Raw genomic sequence first — 16245 nt, forward strand, 5'->3', positions numbered from 1 at the left:
GTCTGGCGGGTCCGGGCTGGGGATTCGAACCCGCCACCTTAGGTGTACGTGGCTGGCGCCTTAGCCGGTTGAGCTATAGGCGCCGAGCCACTTTTACTGAATTTTTAAATTATTCTTATATTCTGTTCACTTTTGAGTATTTGAAATTCACTGGTGTTTGTATATTCACTTTTTTGATATGTGTTTTCATATCAAAAATTTTAAATGATTGTCAATGATTCTTCTATTACTCCACTTCCGTATTTCTGTCCTCATTTTCATTAACATACTTCTAGAATGAAGTCTTTTTGCTGCTTCATTTTACTTATAACTGGTGCCTCTTTAATCTCTTGAAACACAAAGATAAAGAAATGTTCTTGTCCTAAAATAATGATACCTTTGAGTCTCTGCCCCACCACATCTTTCTTCTCTCTAGGTGATGTCACTCCTGATTCACCCACCTAGTTGCATCATGCAGATTACCCCTCAATCTGTCTCTCCAAGCCTAACCCCTAACTCAAATTTTAGAATTTCATGCTGGATATTTCCAGTCTTTTAGTTTATCAGATGTATTTCCACTATTAATGAAGTTATTTCCAGTCCAGTTTTCTATTTCTGTAGCCTCCTAGATTTGTAGTAATTGTTGGTTCCTCCCTATCACACTTTCTGATCAGTTATAGCATCTTGTGATTTCTACTTTAATGTACTACACTTACAGTGGTCATCATCCTATTTTAATCTATTATCGCAGGGTGCTGGAAGTATTTCAATAGTCCCTTTCCATCTGACTCCATTTCCTCTCCCTCCTTAGGAGATAACGGAAATCTTTAAACAGAGCAATGCCATGAAAGGTGATGCTCTGTAAGAAAGATAACTTTGGTAGTATTGTAGAAGATGAAGTGGAGAAGGTAGGGCGTTGACGCTCCTTAATGAAGCCATGTAGCTCGGAACTGTGGCGATGGAGAAGGATGTAAAAATCGGAAAGTTGACTGGTGACCTGGAATGACTTACCCAAGCTAACATCCTGTACTGTATCTGACTCCCATAAATGAAGTACTCCAGCGAATTTTTGCTAAAGGAGCAATACCCGCGATTCTGTAGGAATCGACACGCTAGCAGTGGGAAAACCAACCCCCACCGCCCAGCTGGCTGATCCCAGACTGGCGGCCTGCGTCTCTCTAGCTTCCGTCTCTATGGTTCGGGGAATCTCCAGGTCGCAGCTCGGCAGGTCTGACTTTTGCGCGTGCGTGAGCCCAAGCTCGTGCCCGCCCGCCCTCAACTGCCCGGCCCCGGGTGGGAGGGGTGGGTCTGGGAACATTGCTGCGGCTGTCGCCGCCTCCCCAGCGCCCGGAGCTTTTCTCCGGCCAAGCCTGCGCGGGGGGAGTCCTTCACTATCTCCTCGGGCGGCGGCCACCCGCCCCCAGATGGTTGGTCCGGAGGATGCCGGAGGCTCCTCGGGAAGAAACGCCAAGTTGCTCCCGGTCCCGGCGCCGGAGCCTGTGGGCCAGGACGGGAAGATGATCCGGGCCACGGGCGGCTTTGGCGGAGGCGTCGGCGCTGTGGAGCTGGCGGAGGAAACTGAGGAGGAAGAAGAGGAGGAGGAGACGCCGCCTCGTCAGGTCCTTCAGCATTACCTCGCGGCGGCCGGGGGGCAGCTGGAACCAGGGCTTTGCTACTGTTCGCTGTCCGCTGGTCAGGCCCGCGCACCGCCGCCCTCGTTAGCCCTGCGCTCGGACGCCTGCCCGCTGGGCTCGGACTCCAAGCAACGCGGCGGAGAGACAGCAGATGCCCGCACTCCGCGGCACCGAGGCATGACAAACGGGGATTCGGGCTTTCTGCCGGGCCGGGACTGTCAGGACCTGGAAGCGGCTCGCGGACTGGCCCGCCAGTCGCGCCGCCGCCGCCCCTGCGGCCGTCTCCGCCTGGAGGGGCCTGGCGACGAAGATGCGGACGGAGCGGAAAGCCCGTCTGACTGGGCCGCGCCGCTGGAGGACCCGCTGCGGAGCTGCTGCTTGGTGGCGGCGGACGCTGAGGAGCCCGAGGGCGCGGGCAGCGGCTCGGGGGGCAGTCTGGCCAGCGGCGGCAGCAGTAGCGAAGACTTAGAGCCGCCGGGAGCCGTCGCGGGGGCTTCCGAGGAGAGCGCGGCCCACGTCACCTCGGCCGAGAGGACTAGTGGGGACGCGGAGCCGCGTCTCGGCTTCGCTGACGTTCACTTGAACTCTCGGAACACTTACGAGGTGAGCCGCCGCCAGAGCTCCGGCGACCACCTTGCGCTGGTGGGGCCGCAGGTGCCCTCCTCGCCAGCGACGGAGCAGGGCCCGGCGGGGACTTCGGCCCGGGCTCGACGGAGCGGCGGTTTTGCTGACTTCTTCGCCAGGTACTGCGCGGGGGCTCGGGGCGGGGTCGGGGCCGCTGTCGGAGCCGGGAGCTCGCGGAGAGCGGCTTGGGTGGCAGTTTCCGCGCTGGCCCCGCGCGCGTCAGGATTTAGCTTTGATTTGTCAGTGGGAGAAGAGGAACTGGGTTCGCTTTGTGTTTCTGAAGGAATTGAGAGCTCAGTGGAGAGCGAGTCTTTCCTTGCCCCGCCGGGGGCCAGGCTATACCTGGCATTCACACCTGCTTACTGAGCTTTCACGTCCGGCCATCCTGCTAGTGACTTATCTGCAGCTGCCTCTTCCGGAAAAGGAGATAACCTTCTTCGTCCCAGTTTTTTTTTTTTTTTTCACTTGTACCACAAGATTTAGCTTGGTGGGGTGGTGGTATGCGTACGCTTGTGGTTGTGAAAGAGGAAAGAAAGTCATTTTGGAGATCTGTTTGTTTGCGTGGAGTCTAAACCCATTCAGGTGTTTTGGGAATTCTTGACGTTAGAAGTGGTTGTGTTTCATTCCTGTCAGTGGCCTTTATTAAAACGCAGGTAGTTTGGTGTTTAGAATTTCCTAGCCTTTTAAGCCAAATTACTATAAGCGCATTATCTAGGAAACTTCTCTCCTTTTTCCAGCTCTGCATTCACTTTTTTTGTTTTTTGTCTTTTGTGATTTGACTTGATATGCTTGGAACTGAATTATGGTGCTGGACGTTGTACATTTCAGGATGGAACTTTGTTGGTTTAATAAGACTAAATAAACAGAGAAATAGTCAGGAGATACTTAATGTACTTTACTGAAAAGCCGTTTATCTTGCGTTAGATTTTGACACGCTTAAAAAAAAATGTCCAGGCAAATAGGAAAATATTCCCAACTTTTAAAACTTTCCCTTTTAGAGTTCTCTGTCTCCTGTTTTCATTTCCTTTCCGGCGATCTTGACCATGACCAGAACAAATTCTGCAGCTCAGGTTTTTAAGGTTATACAATTCTTGTGCAGATTTGTAGACACAAGGACACAATTCTCTGATTGTAATTGATATTTCTTGTGCTTTTTCTACATTATTATGCTTTGTTTTTTTTGCTTGTTTAAATTTACAAATATGAAGTTTCTTAAATCTAGGGGGGGATATTCTAATTTTCTGTTACGAGTAGGATAAATATATAGTTGTGAAATCTATGTATGTACAATTGCAAAAATATATTTTCAGTTTGTAATGGCAATATTCTAAAAGATCTCAAGTTAGGTTTATGCCTTTGGGTGTTTATTGGTTATTGTATTTATCTTGGACTTTTTTTTTTTTTTTTGAGACAGAGTCTTATTTTGTTGCCTTCCGTAGAGTGCAGTGCTGTCATAGCTCGGAGTTCTTGGGCTCAAGCAATTCTCTTACCTCAGCCTCCCCAGTAGCTGGGACTACAGGTGCCCCCTGCTATGCCTGGCTATTTTTTAGAGACAGGGTCTCGCTCATGCTCGGGCTTCTCAAACCCTTCAGCTCAGGCAGTCCACCTGCCTTGGCCTTATCTTGGTAATGTTTTGAGGTCATTATCAGACCTGGCAGGGGCTTTGGAGATTACTAACTCAACCCGTATACACTGAGTGCTTTTTCTGTGCCACACATTGGAAATAGAGATGATATAGACAATGGTCCCTGACTTGGAGGTGGCGTGCAGGCTAATGAGGATTAAGTTTTTAGGTGGAGAATCTCCCTTCTTCTAAAGAAGGTAGTTTAGTTAGCGAGTGGCAGAGCACAACCTCTTTTCACTTTATCTCTCTCTTCTCTTTCAAAACCTGTTTCTGCCTCCCGTGCCATGGCGCCACAGCTCACAGCAACCTCAAAGTCTTGGGCTTAACCGATTCTCTTTCTTCAGCTTCCCAGGTAGCTGGGACTACAGGCACCCACCACAACGCCTGGCTATTTTTTATTGTTTTTGTTGTTGCAATTGTCGTCGTTTTAGCTGGCGCAAGCTGGCTTTGAACCCACCAGCTGGGGCGTAGGTGGCCAGCGCCCTATCCACTGAGCTATAGATGATGCCAAAAAAATTTTTTTTTGAGACAGTTTCATTATGTCGCCCTTGGTAGAGCACAGCAACGTCAAACTCTTGGACTTAAGTGGTTTCTCTTGCCTCTGCCTCCCAAGTAGCTGGGGCTACGGGCACGGGCCATAACACCCAGCTATTTTTTTTTTTTATTGTTGTTGTAGTTGTCAGTATTGTTTGGCCAGCCAGAGCAGGATTCGAACCTGCCAGCCTCAGTGTATGTGGCTGGTGCCCTAACCACTGTGCTGCGGGCACCAACCTAAAAGAAACTTTTTTTTCCCCCAGAGACAGAGTCTCACTTTGTTGCCCTCGGTGGAGTGCTGTGGTATCACAGCTTACAGCAACCTCCACCTCGTGGGCTTAGGCAATTCTCTTACCTCAGCCTCCCGAGTAGCTGGGACTACAGGCGCCCGCCACAATGCCCGGCTAAGAAACATTTTTTAAAAGTAGTTTTATGGACTCTGCACCTGTAGGTCAGCCGCTAGGGCACCAGCCACATACACCGAATCCAGCCTGGGTCTGCCAAACAATAGTGACAACTACAACCAAAGAACAGCTGGGCGTTGTGGTTGGTGCCTGTATCCCAGCTACTTGGGAGGCTAAGGCAAGAGAATCGCTTAAGCCCTCGAGTTTGGCATCCTGTGAGCTGTGATCCCATGGGACTCTACTGAGGGTAAGATGGTAAGACTCTGTCTCAAAAACAAAAAAAAAAAAAAGTAGTTTTATGTTTGTTTTAACGGAAGAGGGGGGAATATTTTACAGCAATGTATCTATTGCTACAAAGTGTCATGTTCAGTTAAGACACACTGACAGGCACTTCATTAACTACTGTAGAAATCATGGAAGTGATAGAGGAATTTGTTGAGAATAAGACTGCTTTCATTTTGCAGGGCCTTGGTAGTTAACTCCTGCTTTCCTTTACCTTCCATATGAGGTGAGTTCTATTTCAATCCCTGTTGGGAGTTTGCTTCAGCTTTACATGGAAACTTCTTTTTATTTATGGTGTTTGGCTATGGGAGCCATAGAAGAAACATTTCCTCAGATCCTTGACACTTTCTTGTGTGTCTATAAAAGATGCTTGATAGGTCTAACTATCCCCCATGTTCACCAACTTAGTGGTCAAGAAAAATGAAAAATTTTTTTTTAAATCTTTTGTGTTTCCAGGCCAGCCTTTGTTCCTCAAAGGTCTGTATTACTTTTTGAAAAATAGTTCTAAACCATTTTTGTGGGTCCCTTAAACAAATTCATTGTTTGTTTTCAAACTACACTGGTTTATTTTTTACATAGATAGACTTCATAGTTTTTTGTTGTTTGTTTTTAGGCCATTTAATATTTTTTGAGGCTTGTTAGGATTGCACTAACATACTTATTTACAGCTGTGTTTCCTGGTACTGCTGATAATCTGTTTACAGAGTTGTCAGTGTATCATAAGAATTTAGTATGCCCTAAAAGTCATAGCTAAGGTAGGAAAGAAAGTATTGAAAATTCTTTCTCCATTTGAAAAGAAAATCGACTTTATAGATTCTGAAATATACAGATCTGTGCAGATTTCCCTGTAGTTGTTGACTTCTGAAACTTCCTAAATGTTGTGGTAAAAACTTATTTTCAGAGAGCTCTTTTGACAACAGATGGGCTGAACAGGGATGACCAAAGGCTTTTTTAGTGAATTTTTAAATTTCAGGTCCTGATAGTTTCCATTCTCCCCAATGGAAAATTGATGAAAATATTTATTATTAAATATGCTGAAAATATTAAATTTCTACGGTTATCATTTTCCTTAATTTAAGGTTCTTGGAAACAACAAAACAGCCACATCCTTTTTTCCATCTAGAATTTGGACTAGTTGACAAAGTTATAGTTCACCTGACTGAGCCATCATAGACCTCTGTTTGATAGGGCTCCCTCATTTGTTCCATGGTATGTCTTTCTCTCAGATAACTAAAATTAAAATTACAATTTTCAAACCAGTTTCTTAAAAGAAAAACTCCTCTTTTTCAACTCATTAAATAAAAGTAAAATATGGAACTCCTAATAAAGTTTTAAATGATTTTTAAAGCTTCCCAAAACAAGTAGCTCCTTATACTGTTGTGGCATAATTATTTACAAGGAAAATGAAGGGAGACTCTATTGAGGTCAAACTCATGTTGTTAAAGGACCAACTGTGTGAATATAATTAAAATGTGTAAAATTGTAGAAACACTGAAAATAATGTATAATTAATTGTTCCGTAACAAAGACAAGAGTCTGTTAGGATTTTTTAGCATGGTGAAACAAACATAATATTAAATTGGGGAGCAAATGGCTTGGGAGCCTTTTTATAATTTTTCCCTGTATTTGACCCATTTCCTCACCTTAGATCCAGCATTTTCTTAAAAACAAAACAAAAACAACACTCTTGGGATCTATACTAAGCCAACAGAAATTCAATATTGGTTCAAGGACTTCACCTTTGAAATTTATGTTTTTGTCCGGGCACAGTGGCTCACATCTGTAATCTCAGCACTTTGAAGGCAGGAAGATATTTTGAGGCCAGGAGTTCAAGACCAACCTAGTGTTTCCCTGTCTCTACAAAAAATAAGAAAATTAACTGGCTGTGGTGCCGTACCTATAGTGCCAGCTACTCAGGAGGCTAAAGCAGGAAGATCATTTGAATCCAGGATTTTGTGGTTTCTGTGAGCTATGATGCTACTGCACTCTAACCTTCCTGTCTGGGTGATAGAGCAAGATTCTGTCTCCAAAAAAAAGAAAAAAGAAATGTGATAACCTGAATACAAATTAGGTAAAATGTATTGGGAAACTCCCAATCTTTGTGGAACTAAAAGTTCCACAAACTTGAGTGCTTAAGTTTAAGCATTTAAACATAAAAAATTGTTGAAGTGCTATGTAAAATTAATATTTTTACAGTATACCCCAGTAAGCAAAGTGAACTGTTAACTTGGAGTTATTTGTTTGATAGAAATCTTCTAAACTGTCCAAGGTGAGCATAGATTTATTTTTTTTTAGAAATCTTTTATTTTTGAATAGTTTTAGGTTTACAGAAAAGTTGCAAAGATTGTACAGAGAGTTTGTTCACACCCCTCAACCTGTTCCCCTGTTGTTACATCACATTAAGGTGGTATATTTGTCATAACTAAGGAACTAACATTTGTACAATACTATTAATTAAATTTCATACTTTATTTGGCATAGGAATTTTGACTAAAAGGTTTTTATTTGGGAAGTAGTTGTGTAAAATCAGAGATGTTTTAAGTGGGAGGAACTTCAGGGATTACTTTATTCATATCTAAATACTCTGTGGAAAACCAATGATGCTGTAATCAGAAGAATCTTTTTTATTTACTTGATATGATCTAGCAAAGTGGTATTAATTTAATATTGAAAATGATTTAGGCACAGTAACAAGTTGTTTGACTTAGAACAATGTTTTTTCAAAGCTTTTCATTGCACACTATCTGGGCAGTGTTTGTAAGATTTAACAACCAATACCAATTTGTCTCTGGAAAAAAATGTGAAAGTATGTCTTAATTCTACGTAATTTCACATTTTTCTAAAATTATTTTTGTATGTATTTTCTTCATAAGTTTGTGCTTTTGAAGTATTCCTGTGACCCAGGAAAGGCAAAGTTTATTTTTATTTTATAATTATTTGCCCAAAGTCAGACAGCTATTCATGTAAGAATTAGAAGTTGGTTATAGATCAACTCATTGGATTTAAAGTTATCAGGCTGATTTCTATGAATTATCATAAGTTTTTTTTTTGTTTGTTTTTTTGAGACAGAGTCTCAGTTTGTCACCCCTTGCTAGAGTGCTGTGGTGTCATAACTCACAGGAACCTCAAACTCCTGGGCTTACAGTGGTTCTCAACCTTCCTAATGCCATGGCCCTTTAATATAGTTCCTGTGGGTTGCGACTCACAGGCTGAGAGCCACTGGCTTAAGTTATTCTCTTGCCTCGGTCTCCCAAACAGCTAGGACTACAGGTACCTGCCACAATGCCCAGCTATTTTTAGAGACAAGGTCTGGCTCTGGCTCTGGCTCTGGCTCAGGCTCAGGCTCAGGCTGGTCTGGAACCTATGAGCTCCAGCGATCCAGCCACCCCTTGGCCTTTCAAGTGCTGATTATAGGAGTGAGCCACCATGCCTGGCCTGAATTATCATGTGGTTAAGAACAAAAACTTAGCTTTTGGCACAGTAAAAATATTATGCTTGAAAGAGAAAAAAATTGACTTTTGTCCTGGGTAGTTCCTTCTGTTATTAGATCATTGTGGGACCTTGGGCAAGTCACTGTATTTTTGGACTTCCTTTTCTTTATCCATGAAATTAAAAGATTCAGAGTTCCTTCCAGTTCCAATATATTATGATATTATATTACACAATTCTGTTGCACACATAGTAGTAGACCTCAATTATTTATTGGCAAAATATTTACAAATGTGAACTAGTTTAAAAAATAAGGCTTTTTTTAATGCGTCTCTATTGCCCTCCGTACAATGCTGTGGCTTCACAGCTCACAGCAACCTCAAACTCTTGGGCTTAAGCAATTCTCTTGCCTCAGTCTCCCAAGTAACTGGGACTACAGGCACCCACCACAATGCCCAGCTATTTTTTTCTTGCAGTTGTCATTGTTGTTTAGCAGGCCCAGACTGGTAACCCACTTGCCTCAGTGTATGTGGCTGGTGCCCCAACCACTGAGCAACAGGCACTGAGCCAAAAACAGGTTTTTTTAAATCTATAAAACTGGAGAATTGCCAAAGATAGAACTATCCTCTCGGGGCAGTGCCTGTGGCTCAAAAGGGTAGGGCAGCAGCCCCATATGCCGGAGGTGGCGGGTTCAAACCCAGCACTGGCCAAAAAAAAAAAAGAGAGAATTATCCCCTCTATCCCCTTCAACTCCAAATTCTACCTGGAATGTTTCTTTTAGGAAAGGTCCAACTCTGTCTTAGGGTAATCATGCTAAAAATATCAGTGACCTTTGTTTATATTCTCATGTTTAGATGGTATAGACCAGCAGCTTTATCATTATTATTATTATTATTATTTTGCAGTTTTTGGCTAGGGCTGGGTTTGAACCCGCCACCTCCGGCATATGGGGTCGGTACTCAAAGGAGTACCTTTGAGCCACAGATGCTGCCCATATCATTATTATTTTTTAAAGCAGATTGTAGATCTATTCTTTTTTCCCTTGGAATTTCTTGGGGATGGGGGGTAGAGAGAGAAAATAGGGTAATAAGTAAATTTTAGTTAATCAACTAATTGGAGTTGCAGACTTTAATGTCTAAACCATAAGTTATTTTTTGAAGATTGTCAGGGTTCTACTGTGGTGGACTTGTACAGTAATTTCTGGCCTTTGGTATACTTCAAAATCACATAAAAGCACTCTAATAAGATTAGATTTTCTAATCTATAACCTCAGGAGAACAGCTTTTGGCAGGTGAGTTTGCATTTTTGGAAAGTTGTCCCCAGTTGATTCTGATTATCAGCTAGGTTTTAGTGGATTGAGGAGTTAGGTATTTTAATTTTGGGTGGCATCTTTAAACTACAGCATAGAATAGTGGTTAAAAATGCTTTATCCACAGGCGCCAGCCCCATATACCAAGGGTGGCGGGGTCAAAATTGGCCCTGGCCAAACTGCAACAAAAACAAAAAAAATAGCCAGGCCTTGTGGCGGGCGCCTGTAGTCCCAGCTACTCGGGAGGCTGAGGCAAGAGAATCACCTAAGCCCGGGAGTTGGAGATTGCTGTGAGCTGTATGACGCCACGGCACTCTACTGAGGGCAATAAAGTGAGACTTTGTCTCTAAAAAAAAATAAAAAGCTTTATATGGGGTTAGGCTGCCTGAGATTGAATTAGTCTATTAGTAGTGTGATTTTGGACCTTCTAGACCAGGCGTCCTCAAACTATAGCCCGTGGGTCACATGCGGCCTGCCACTGCTGCCTGTCCTGCTTAGCAGCCAACTCATCCCGGGGCTTGCAGTCTGGCCCTCCAAAAGTCTGAGGGACAGTGAACTGGCCCCCTGTTTAATAAGTTTGAGTACCCCTGTTCTAGACCTTAGGCAACTCATCCATAAAATGGGGATAATAATACCTACCTCATGGGATTGTCATGGGGGTTAAATGAGATAATATTCTAAATGTTTTATATTTATTATATAGAATATAGTGAGGATTCAAGTGTTATTATTTTTTTTTTTACAGTTTAATGTATTTTAATAGCAAACTTACAGGAACAGCACAGAAGACAGACAACATTAAAAACATGTCTTGCATGTAGGACAACTCAGTTAGAAAAGTATAGTGATGGATGGAATCTACTGTATGATAAAAATGCTACAAACACCATTTAGTTGCTGTCAATAAGAAATTTACTTGTTTTTAAAAAATCCAAATGCTGGCATTGTCCAGAAAAATTTAACAGGTTTATTTATAATTGTTATAAAGTTGAACTACTGAAACTTGTTCACTGAAACATTTTGACTCGCTTTAATGCTGCACATCCCTGCATTTTATATTAAAAATTCACACACAAATGAAAATGGAAAAACTGCCAATACCTAATTTCTGTCCCCTATTTTTCTAGTCCCAATCTTTTGACCCTATGTCCCTTTTGACCTTATGACCCTATGGGGGGAAAAAAAATCTAATGTTCAGAACTACCAATAACAGGAAGAAGAGAATTTTTTTTTTTTTGATAATGAAATGTTTTCCCATCATAGCAGACTCTTAAGCACGTTCTCCATGCAGTGTGCTAGCTGGATGTCTTTTGGCATAATTGTTACACGTTTGGCATGGATAGCACACAGGTTGGTAACTTCAAAAAGGCCAACCAGATAGGCCTCACTTGCCTCCTGCAAAGCACCAATAGCTGCGCTCTAGAAGCGCAGATCTGTCTTAAAGTCCTGAGCAATTTCTCCCACCAGACACTGGAAAGGAAGTTTGCAAATCAGAAGTTTAGTGGACTTCTGGTAACGTCTTATTTCACGGAGTGCCACAGTACCAGGCCTGTAGCGATGAGGTTTCTTCACCCTTCCATTAGAGGGCGCACTCTTGCGAGCGGCTTTTGTAGCCAGTTGCTTCCTGGGTGCTTTACCCCTGGTGGATTTGCGGGCACTCTGCTTTGTATGAGCCATGGTATAAAGACCTCCGTACTTATCCCCCTTCTTGGGCTGGAGCTCGGCGAGCTAGAGGCGCTGCTGGCATTAGACAGCGACGGTGGCACGGTGGCGGCTGCCTCAAGTTTTATTATTCAGACTATAGCAAGACCACTATATTCTCCCAACTCCACCATTGAAATCCACTAATTTGAAGAAAGGAAGAGACTGGAGTGAATTGTTGCATGCTATCTGAAGAAACAGAATTTGTGCAGTAAATTTTTAAACGTAATTTATACATGGGATTGGATGGATGTTAAAATGGATTCTGGTGTAGTAATATAAAATTTTCAGAAGCCTCAGAGCTTTAACTAAAAAGCAAATCTAAGAAGGATGTGAAAGGGAAAAATGTTGAGAAAGATTAAAATATTTGTATCTTTTGTTGTTTTAAGGAACTCTTATAGACAGGCAAAGCCAAGTTTTTAGTGTAAGTTCATGAAATGTTTAACTTGGCTTACTCATACATTTCATACTTAGTGTGTTGTGGTAGGAAGGTTTTGGGAAGGAGTGGAAACATTTGGAGATTTTGAGGCAATACATCTGTTATCTGTCTCTAAATGTATTCAAAAAGGGAAAGTGTGTCCTTTTTGAGAATGCTTATTTATCCTTGGGAACTCTGTTAGCTACATTAAGAGTTATCCTAGTTGCTTGGACTGTACAGTGATTCTTAAACTTTGGTGTTTGAAATTACCAGGGTTGGGGGAGGGGAGTGTTGTTAAGAATGCAGATTTCTAGAGATCCCACTGTTGATTTTGTAGATCTTGGATAGGGTCCTCTAAGGATCCCAACTTTTTAAGAGGGCCCCTGAGTGATTCTAAAGCAGGTAGACTATAATCTACCTGCTTTCTAGACTATAATCATTGAAATGCCTAGTTAATAGGCAACGTCTCTTCTGGTATTAACTGAAAAAAGGTACTACACATCTTTATAGATCATGTTGCTTAATTGATTTAAAATTGGATCATAAGTATTATGCAATAATGAACATAAACAGATATAAGAGAAAACATAAAAATACAAATGTAGAAGTACTTTGACAACTACTACTGGGTAGAAAAATTATCCCTGCCTAATTAAATCTTACTAATGTGAAAAGTCTTTTATTTTCATTTTATGTTTTTTAGATAGTCATGCTTGTCCGTTTTGTGTATAATCCTTTAATTTGTAAAACTTTCTTCAGGTGTTCTCAGTGTGGCAGCCTAACTTTACTAAACTTTCTTACTTACAGTTTATCAAAAAAGGTGTTCATTTTCCTTCTTTCTGTTGTTGTTATTCTTTTACATGCCTTTAAGAGGAAATTCTGCACACTGCACAAGGCTTTCTTCCTTTCAAAATTTGCTTCTTCAGCCTTTCTTGCACTTACTTCTACAGGCTAAAGAAAAAGAGAGAAACCCATGTGACTGAGTTTTTGCAGGCTCTTTCCTACAATTAAGAGATTACATTAGGAAACCAAGCTACAGTCATACTCTTACTTAGAGGTAGTTTAAGAGTAAACTTGATAATGTGTTGTTTAAATAACCTTTGAATTTGGCATTTCAGTTTTTTAAAGCTGTCTCCCCGAGTAGAGTGCTGTGTTGTCACAGTTCACAGCAACCTCCAACTCTTGGGCTCAAGTGATCCTCTTGCCTCAGTTTTTCTATTTTTAGTAGAAATAGGGGAGTGTGTGTGTCTTGTTTTTACTCAGGCTGGTGTTGAACTGGTGAGCTCAGGCAATCCACCCAGCTCAGCCTCCCAGAGTGCTAGGATCACAGGCATAAGCCATTGAGCCTGGCCCAAATTAAAACATTTTAAATTTTCAACTGAATATGATAGTTTTTATTTATTTATTTATTTATTTATTTTGAGGCAGAGTCTTACTCTGTCACTGTGGGTAGAATGCTGTAGCAAGAGAGCTCACAGCAACCTTAAACTCCAGCTTGAGCATTCCTCTCTCCTTGGCCTCCTGAGTAGCTGAGACTGTAGGCATGGTTTTAATAGAGACGGGGGTCTCGCTTTTGCTCAGGCTGGTCTTTCTTTTTTTTTCGAGACAGAGTCTCAAGCTGTCTTCCTGGGTAGAGTGCAGTGGAGTCACAGCTCACAGCAGCCTCCAACTCTTGGGCTCAAGTGATCCTCTTGTCTCAGTTTTTCTATTTTTAGAAGACTTTTTTCTACTTTTAGTAGAGATAGGGTGTGGGAGGGGTGTTTAGTTTTTACTCAGGCTGGTCTTACTCATTAGCTCAGGCAATCCACCCAGCTTGGCCTCTCAAAGTGCTAGGATTACAGGCATGAGCCACCGCACTCGGCCACTCAGGTTGGTCTTGAACTCTTGAGCTCAAGCAATTCATCCACCTTGGTTTCCTAGATTGCTAGGATTATAAGTGTGAGCCACTGTGCCTGGCCCTGAATATGATAGTTTTGAAGTCAAATTATGTGCTATTTTCTCATATTTTTACAAATATTATGATATACGGGTACCCCTAATACATTTGGTATTAATTAGAATTAACAAATCTGGTTTTCATCTGTACTGACTGTTTTTATCTGCCCTAAACAGTAGCAACTGTTTAGGGCAAAGGATTTGTTGTGATTCAGAATTGTCTCTAAAAAACAGCTGGGCATTGTGGCAGGCACTTGTAGTCTCAGATATTTGGGAGGCTGAGGCAAGAGAATCGCTTAAGCCCAAGAGTTGGATGTTGCTGTGAGCTCTGATGCCATGGCACTTTACCGAGGGTGACATAGTGACATTCTGTCTCAAAACAACAACAACACTTTTACTCTGCCCTTCCTATCTTAGATTCAACCATTCATAGATTGTAAATATTAAGGAAAATAATTGCACCTGTATTGAATATGTATAGACATTATTTTCTAGTCATTGTTCACTAAAAAATTCATGTAAAAAATAAAAATAAATAAAAAATTCATGTAACACCTATTTACAAAATATTTACATTGTATTAAGTACTACATATAATCTAGAGATAATTTAAAGTATACAGGAAGATGTTCCTAATTTTTTTTTTTTTTAGACGGAGCCTCAAGCTATCCCCCTGGGTAGAGTGCCATGGCATCACGCTCATAGCAACCTCCAACTCCTGGGCTCAAGCGAGTCTCCTGCCTCAGCCTCCTAAGTAGCTGGGACCACAGGCACCCGCCATAACGCCTGGCCATTTTTTGGGGGGGGGGTTGCAGCCATCATTGTTGTTTGGCGGGCCCAGGCTGGGGATTCGAACCCGCCACCTTAGGTGTATGTGGCTGGCGCCTTAGCCACTTGAGCCACAGGCGCCGAGCCAAGATGTTCATAATTTATATGCAAATTTTATTGAAGGTCTAGAGCAGTGGTTCTCAACCTTCTTAATGCCGCAGCCCTTAAATACAGTTCCTGTGGGTCGTGACCCACAGGTTGACAACTGCTGGTCTTGAGCATCTACAGAGCTCATATTCTAATGCAGATGTGATATCAAGAGCTCACCTCCCCCCCCCCCCAATTTGGTATCTGAGGAAAGTTCTAGAATCAGTCCCCCATAGATACTAAGGCATGACTATATATTTTTCCTAGTTGTGAAAAATAGGATAGTTTGGGTCCGAATTATGGAGAGCTTCTAATGCTTGAGTGAAAAATTAAAACTCTTTCATATATAGAAGGATCAAGGATTGAGGGGCAAAGAAATGAAATGCTTTGTTCTTTCCTTTTTGTACTTGACAATTTTTTCCAGTTACGGTGAGTTTTTTTTCATCCTCTTACCCTCTCTAGTCTGTCCAAATTCTCCCTTGTTCACTCAGCAAGAAAAGAAAGAGCAGAGCTAGGCCTTCTGTGGAGGCCAGTGATACAAACATGAATTGAAATGTTATAGTGTGATAACTAGCAGGGAGCATGACATGGGTATTTTAAGTTTCTATAAAATGGAGACTACCCCATCAGTGATCAGAAGAGACACAAGATGGAATAAAGGCTTTATTATCTATAGACCCTGGCGGTATATGGTATGGGGAAGGCCACATAGAGGTTGGTTAGTGTCAGGAGAGGCTGTGGAGGAGTGGGGCTCTGGGCCTTCAAAGCCTTTGCTGGGGTCCAGGGCATTATTTAGGCAGGTTTCTTATGGAGAGTTCTTATTGATGGGTTCAAGTAAGCATGTAATAGTTGGCATATCTGCATAGTCCATGTATGGTTTAAGAGTCAGTGAGGCCAGTCAAGTAAGTTGTATCTAGCATCCTAGGTGGTCACTAGGATATCTAACATTGAGGAACTAGGAGAAAGTATGGAACTGGAAAATGTGTCAAGTATGACTGAGACCTGCTTTTGGTATGAGGAAGTTAAACTTATATTCAAAGTGGATGCCAAAGTAACATATGATTATAAGAATTCATTACATGTAGGACGCCTCTGACACCAAATCTGGTTTGAAAGTCCATTTTTAGGCTCATTTCAGCAGTTAGGAGAGGGTATGACTACAAAGAGATAGTACGAGGGAATTTTGGGGGGTGAAAAAACTATTCTGTATCTCAATTTCAGTGGTAGTTACACAAATCTATATATGTGGTAAAACTTGTAGAACTATACATCAAAATAAAAACAGTCCAGTTTATTCATGTCAGTTTAAAAAAATCAAATATTTACTGAGTGCAGGACTTGTAAAGGTTATATGAATCCTGTTCCCAATGCATTTATAGTTTAAAAGTAGTATTCAGATGATTATGTAAGGTAGAAAGTAAACAGTATTGGAAGAGAATGATTTATGGAAGAAATGT

The 16245-nt window shown here is 41.9% G+C and overlaps 1 protein-coding gene across 1 annotated transcript in view; it reads left to right on the forward strand.

The window, feature by feature from the left end:
• The first annotated feature begins 1268 nt into the window (after positions 1–1268).
• TBC1D12 (TBC1 domain family member 12) overlaps positions 1269–16245 on the forward strand; it is a 106783-nt gene continuing 91806 nt past the window's right edge. Inside the window, exon 1 of the mRNA XM_003783785.3 lies at positions 1269–2356. Within this exon, the coding sequence (XP_003783833.2) occupies positions 1404–2356 (953 nt within the window). The 5' untranslated portion in view covers positions 1269–1403. The remainder of the gene's footprint in view (positions 2357–16245) is intronic.

The sequence above is a fragment of the Otolemur garnettii genome, unplaced genomic scaffold (assembly GCF_000181295.1).
Source record: "Otolemur garnettii isolate 467f Iridium unplaced genomic scaffold, OtoGar3 scaffold00008, whole genome shotgun sequence".
NCBI classification, from domain to species: Eukaryota; Metazoa; Chordata; class Mammalia; order Primates; family Galagidae; genus Otolemur; species Otolemur garnettii.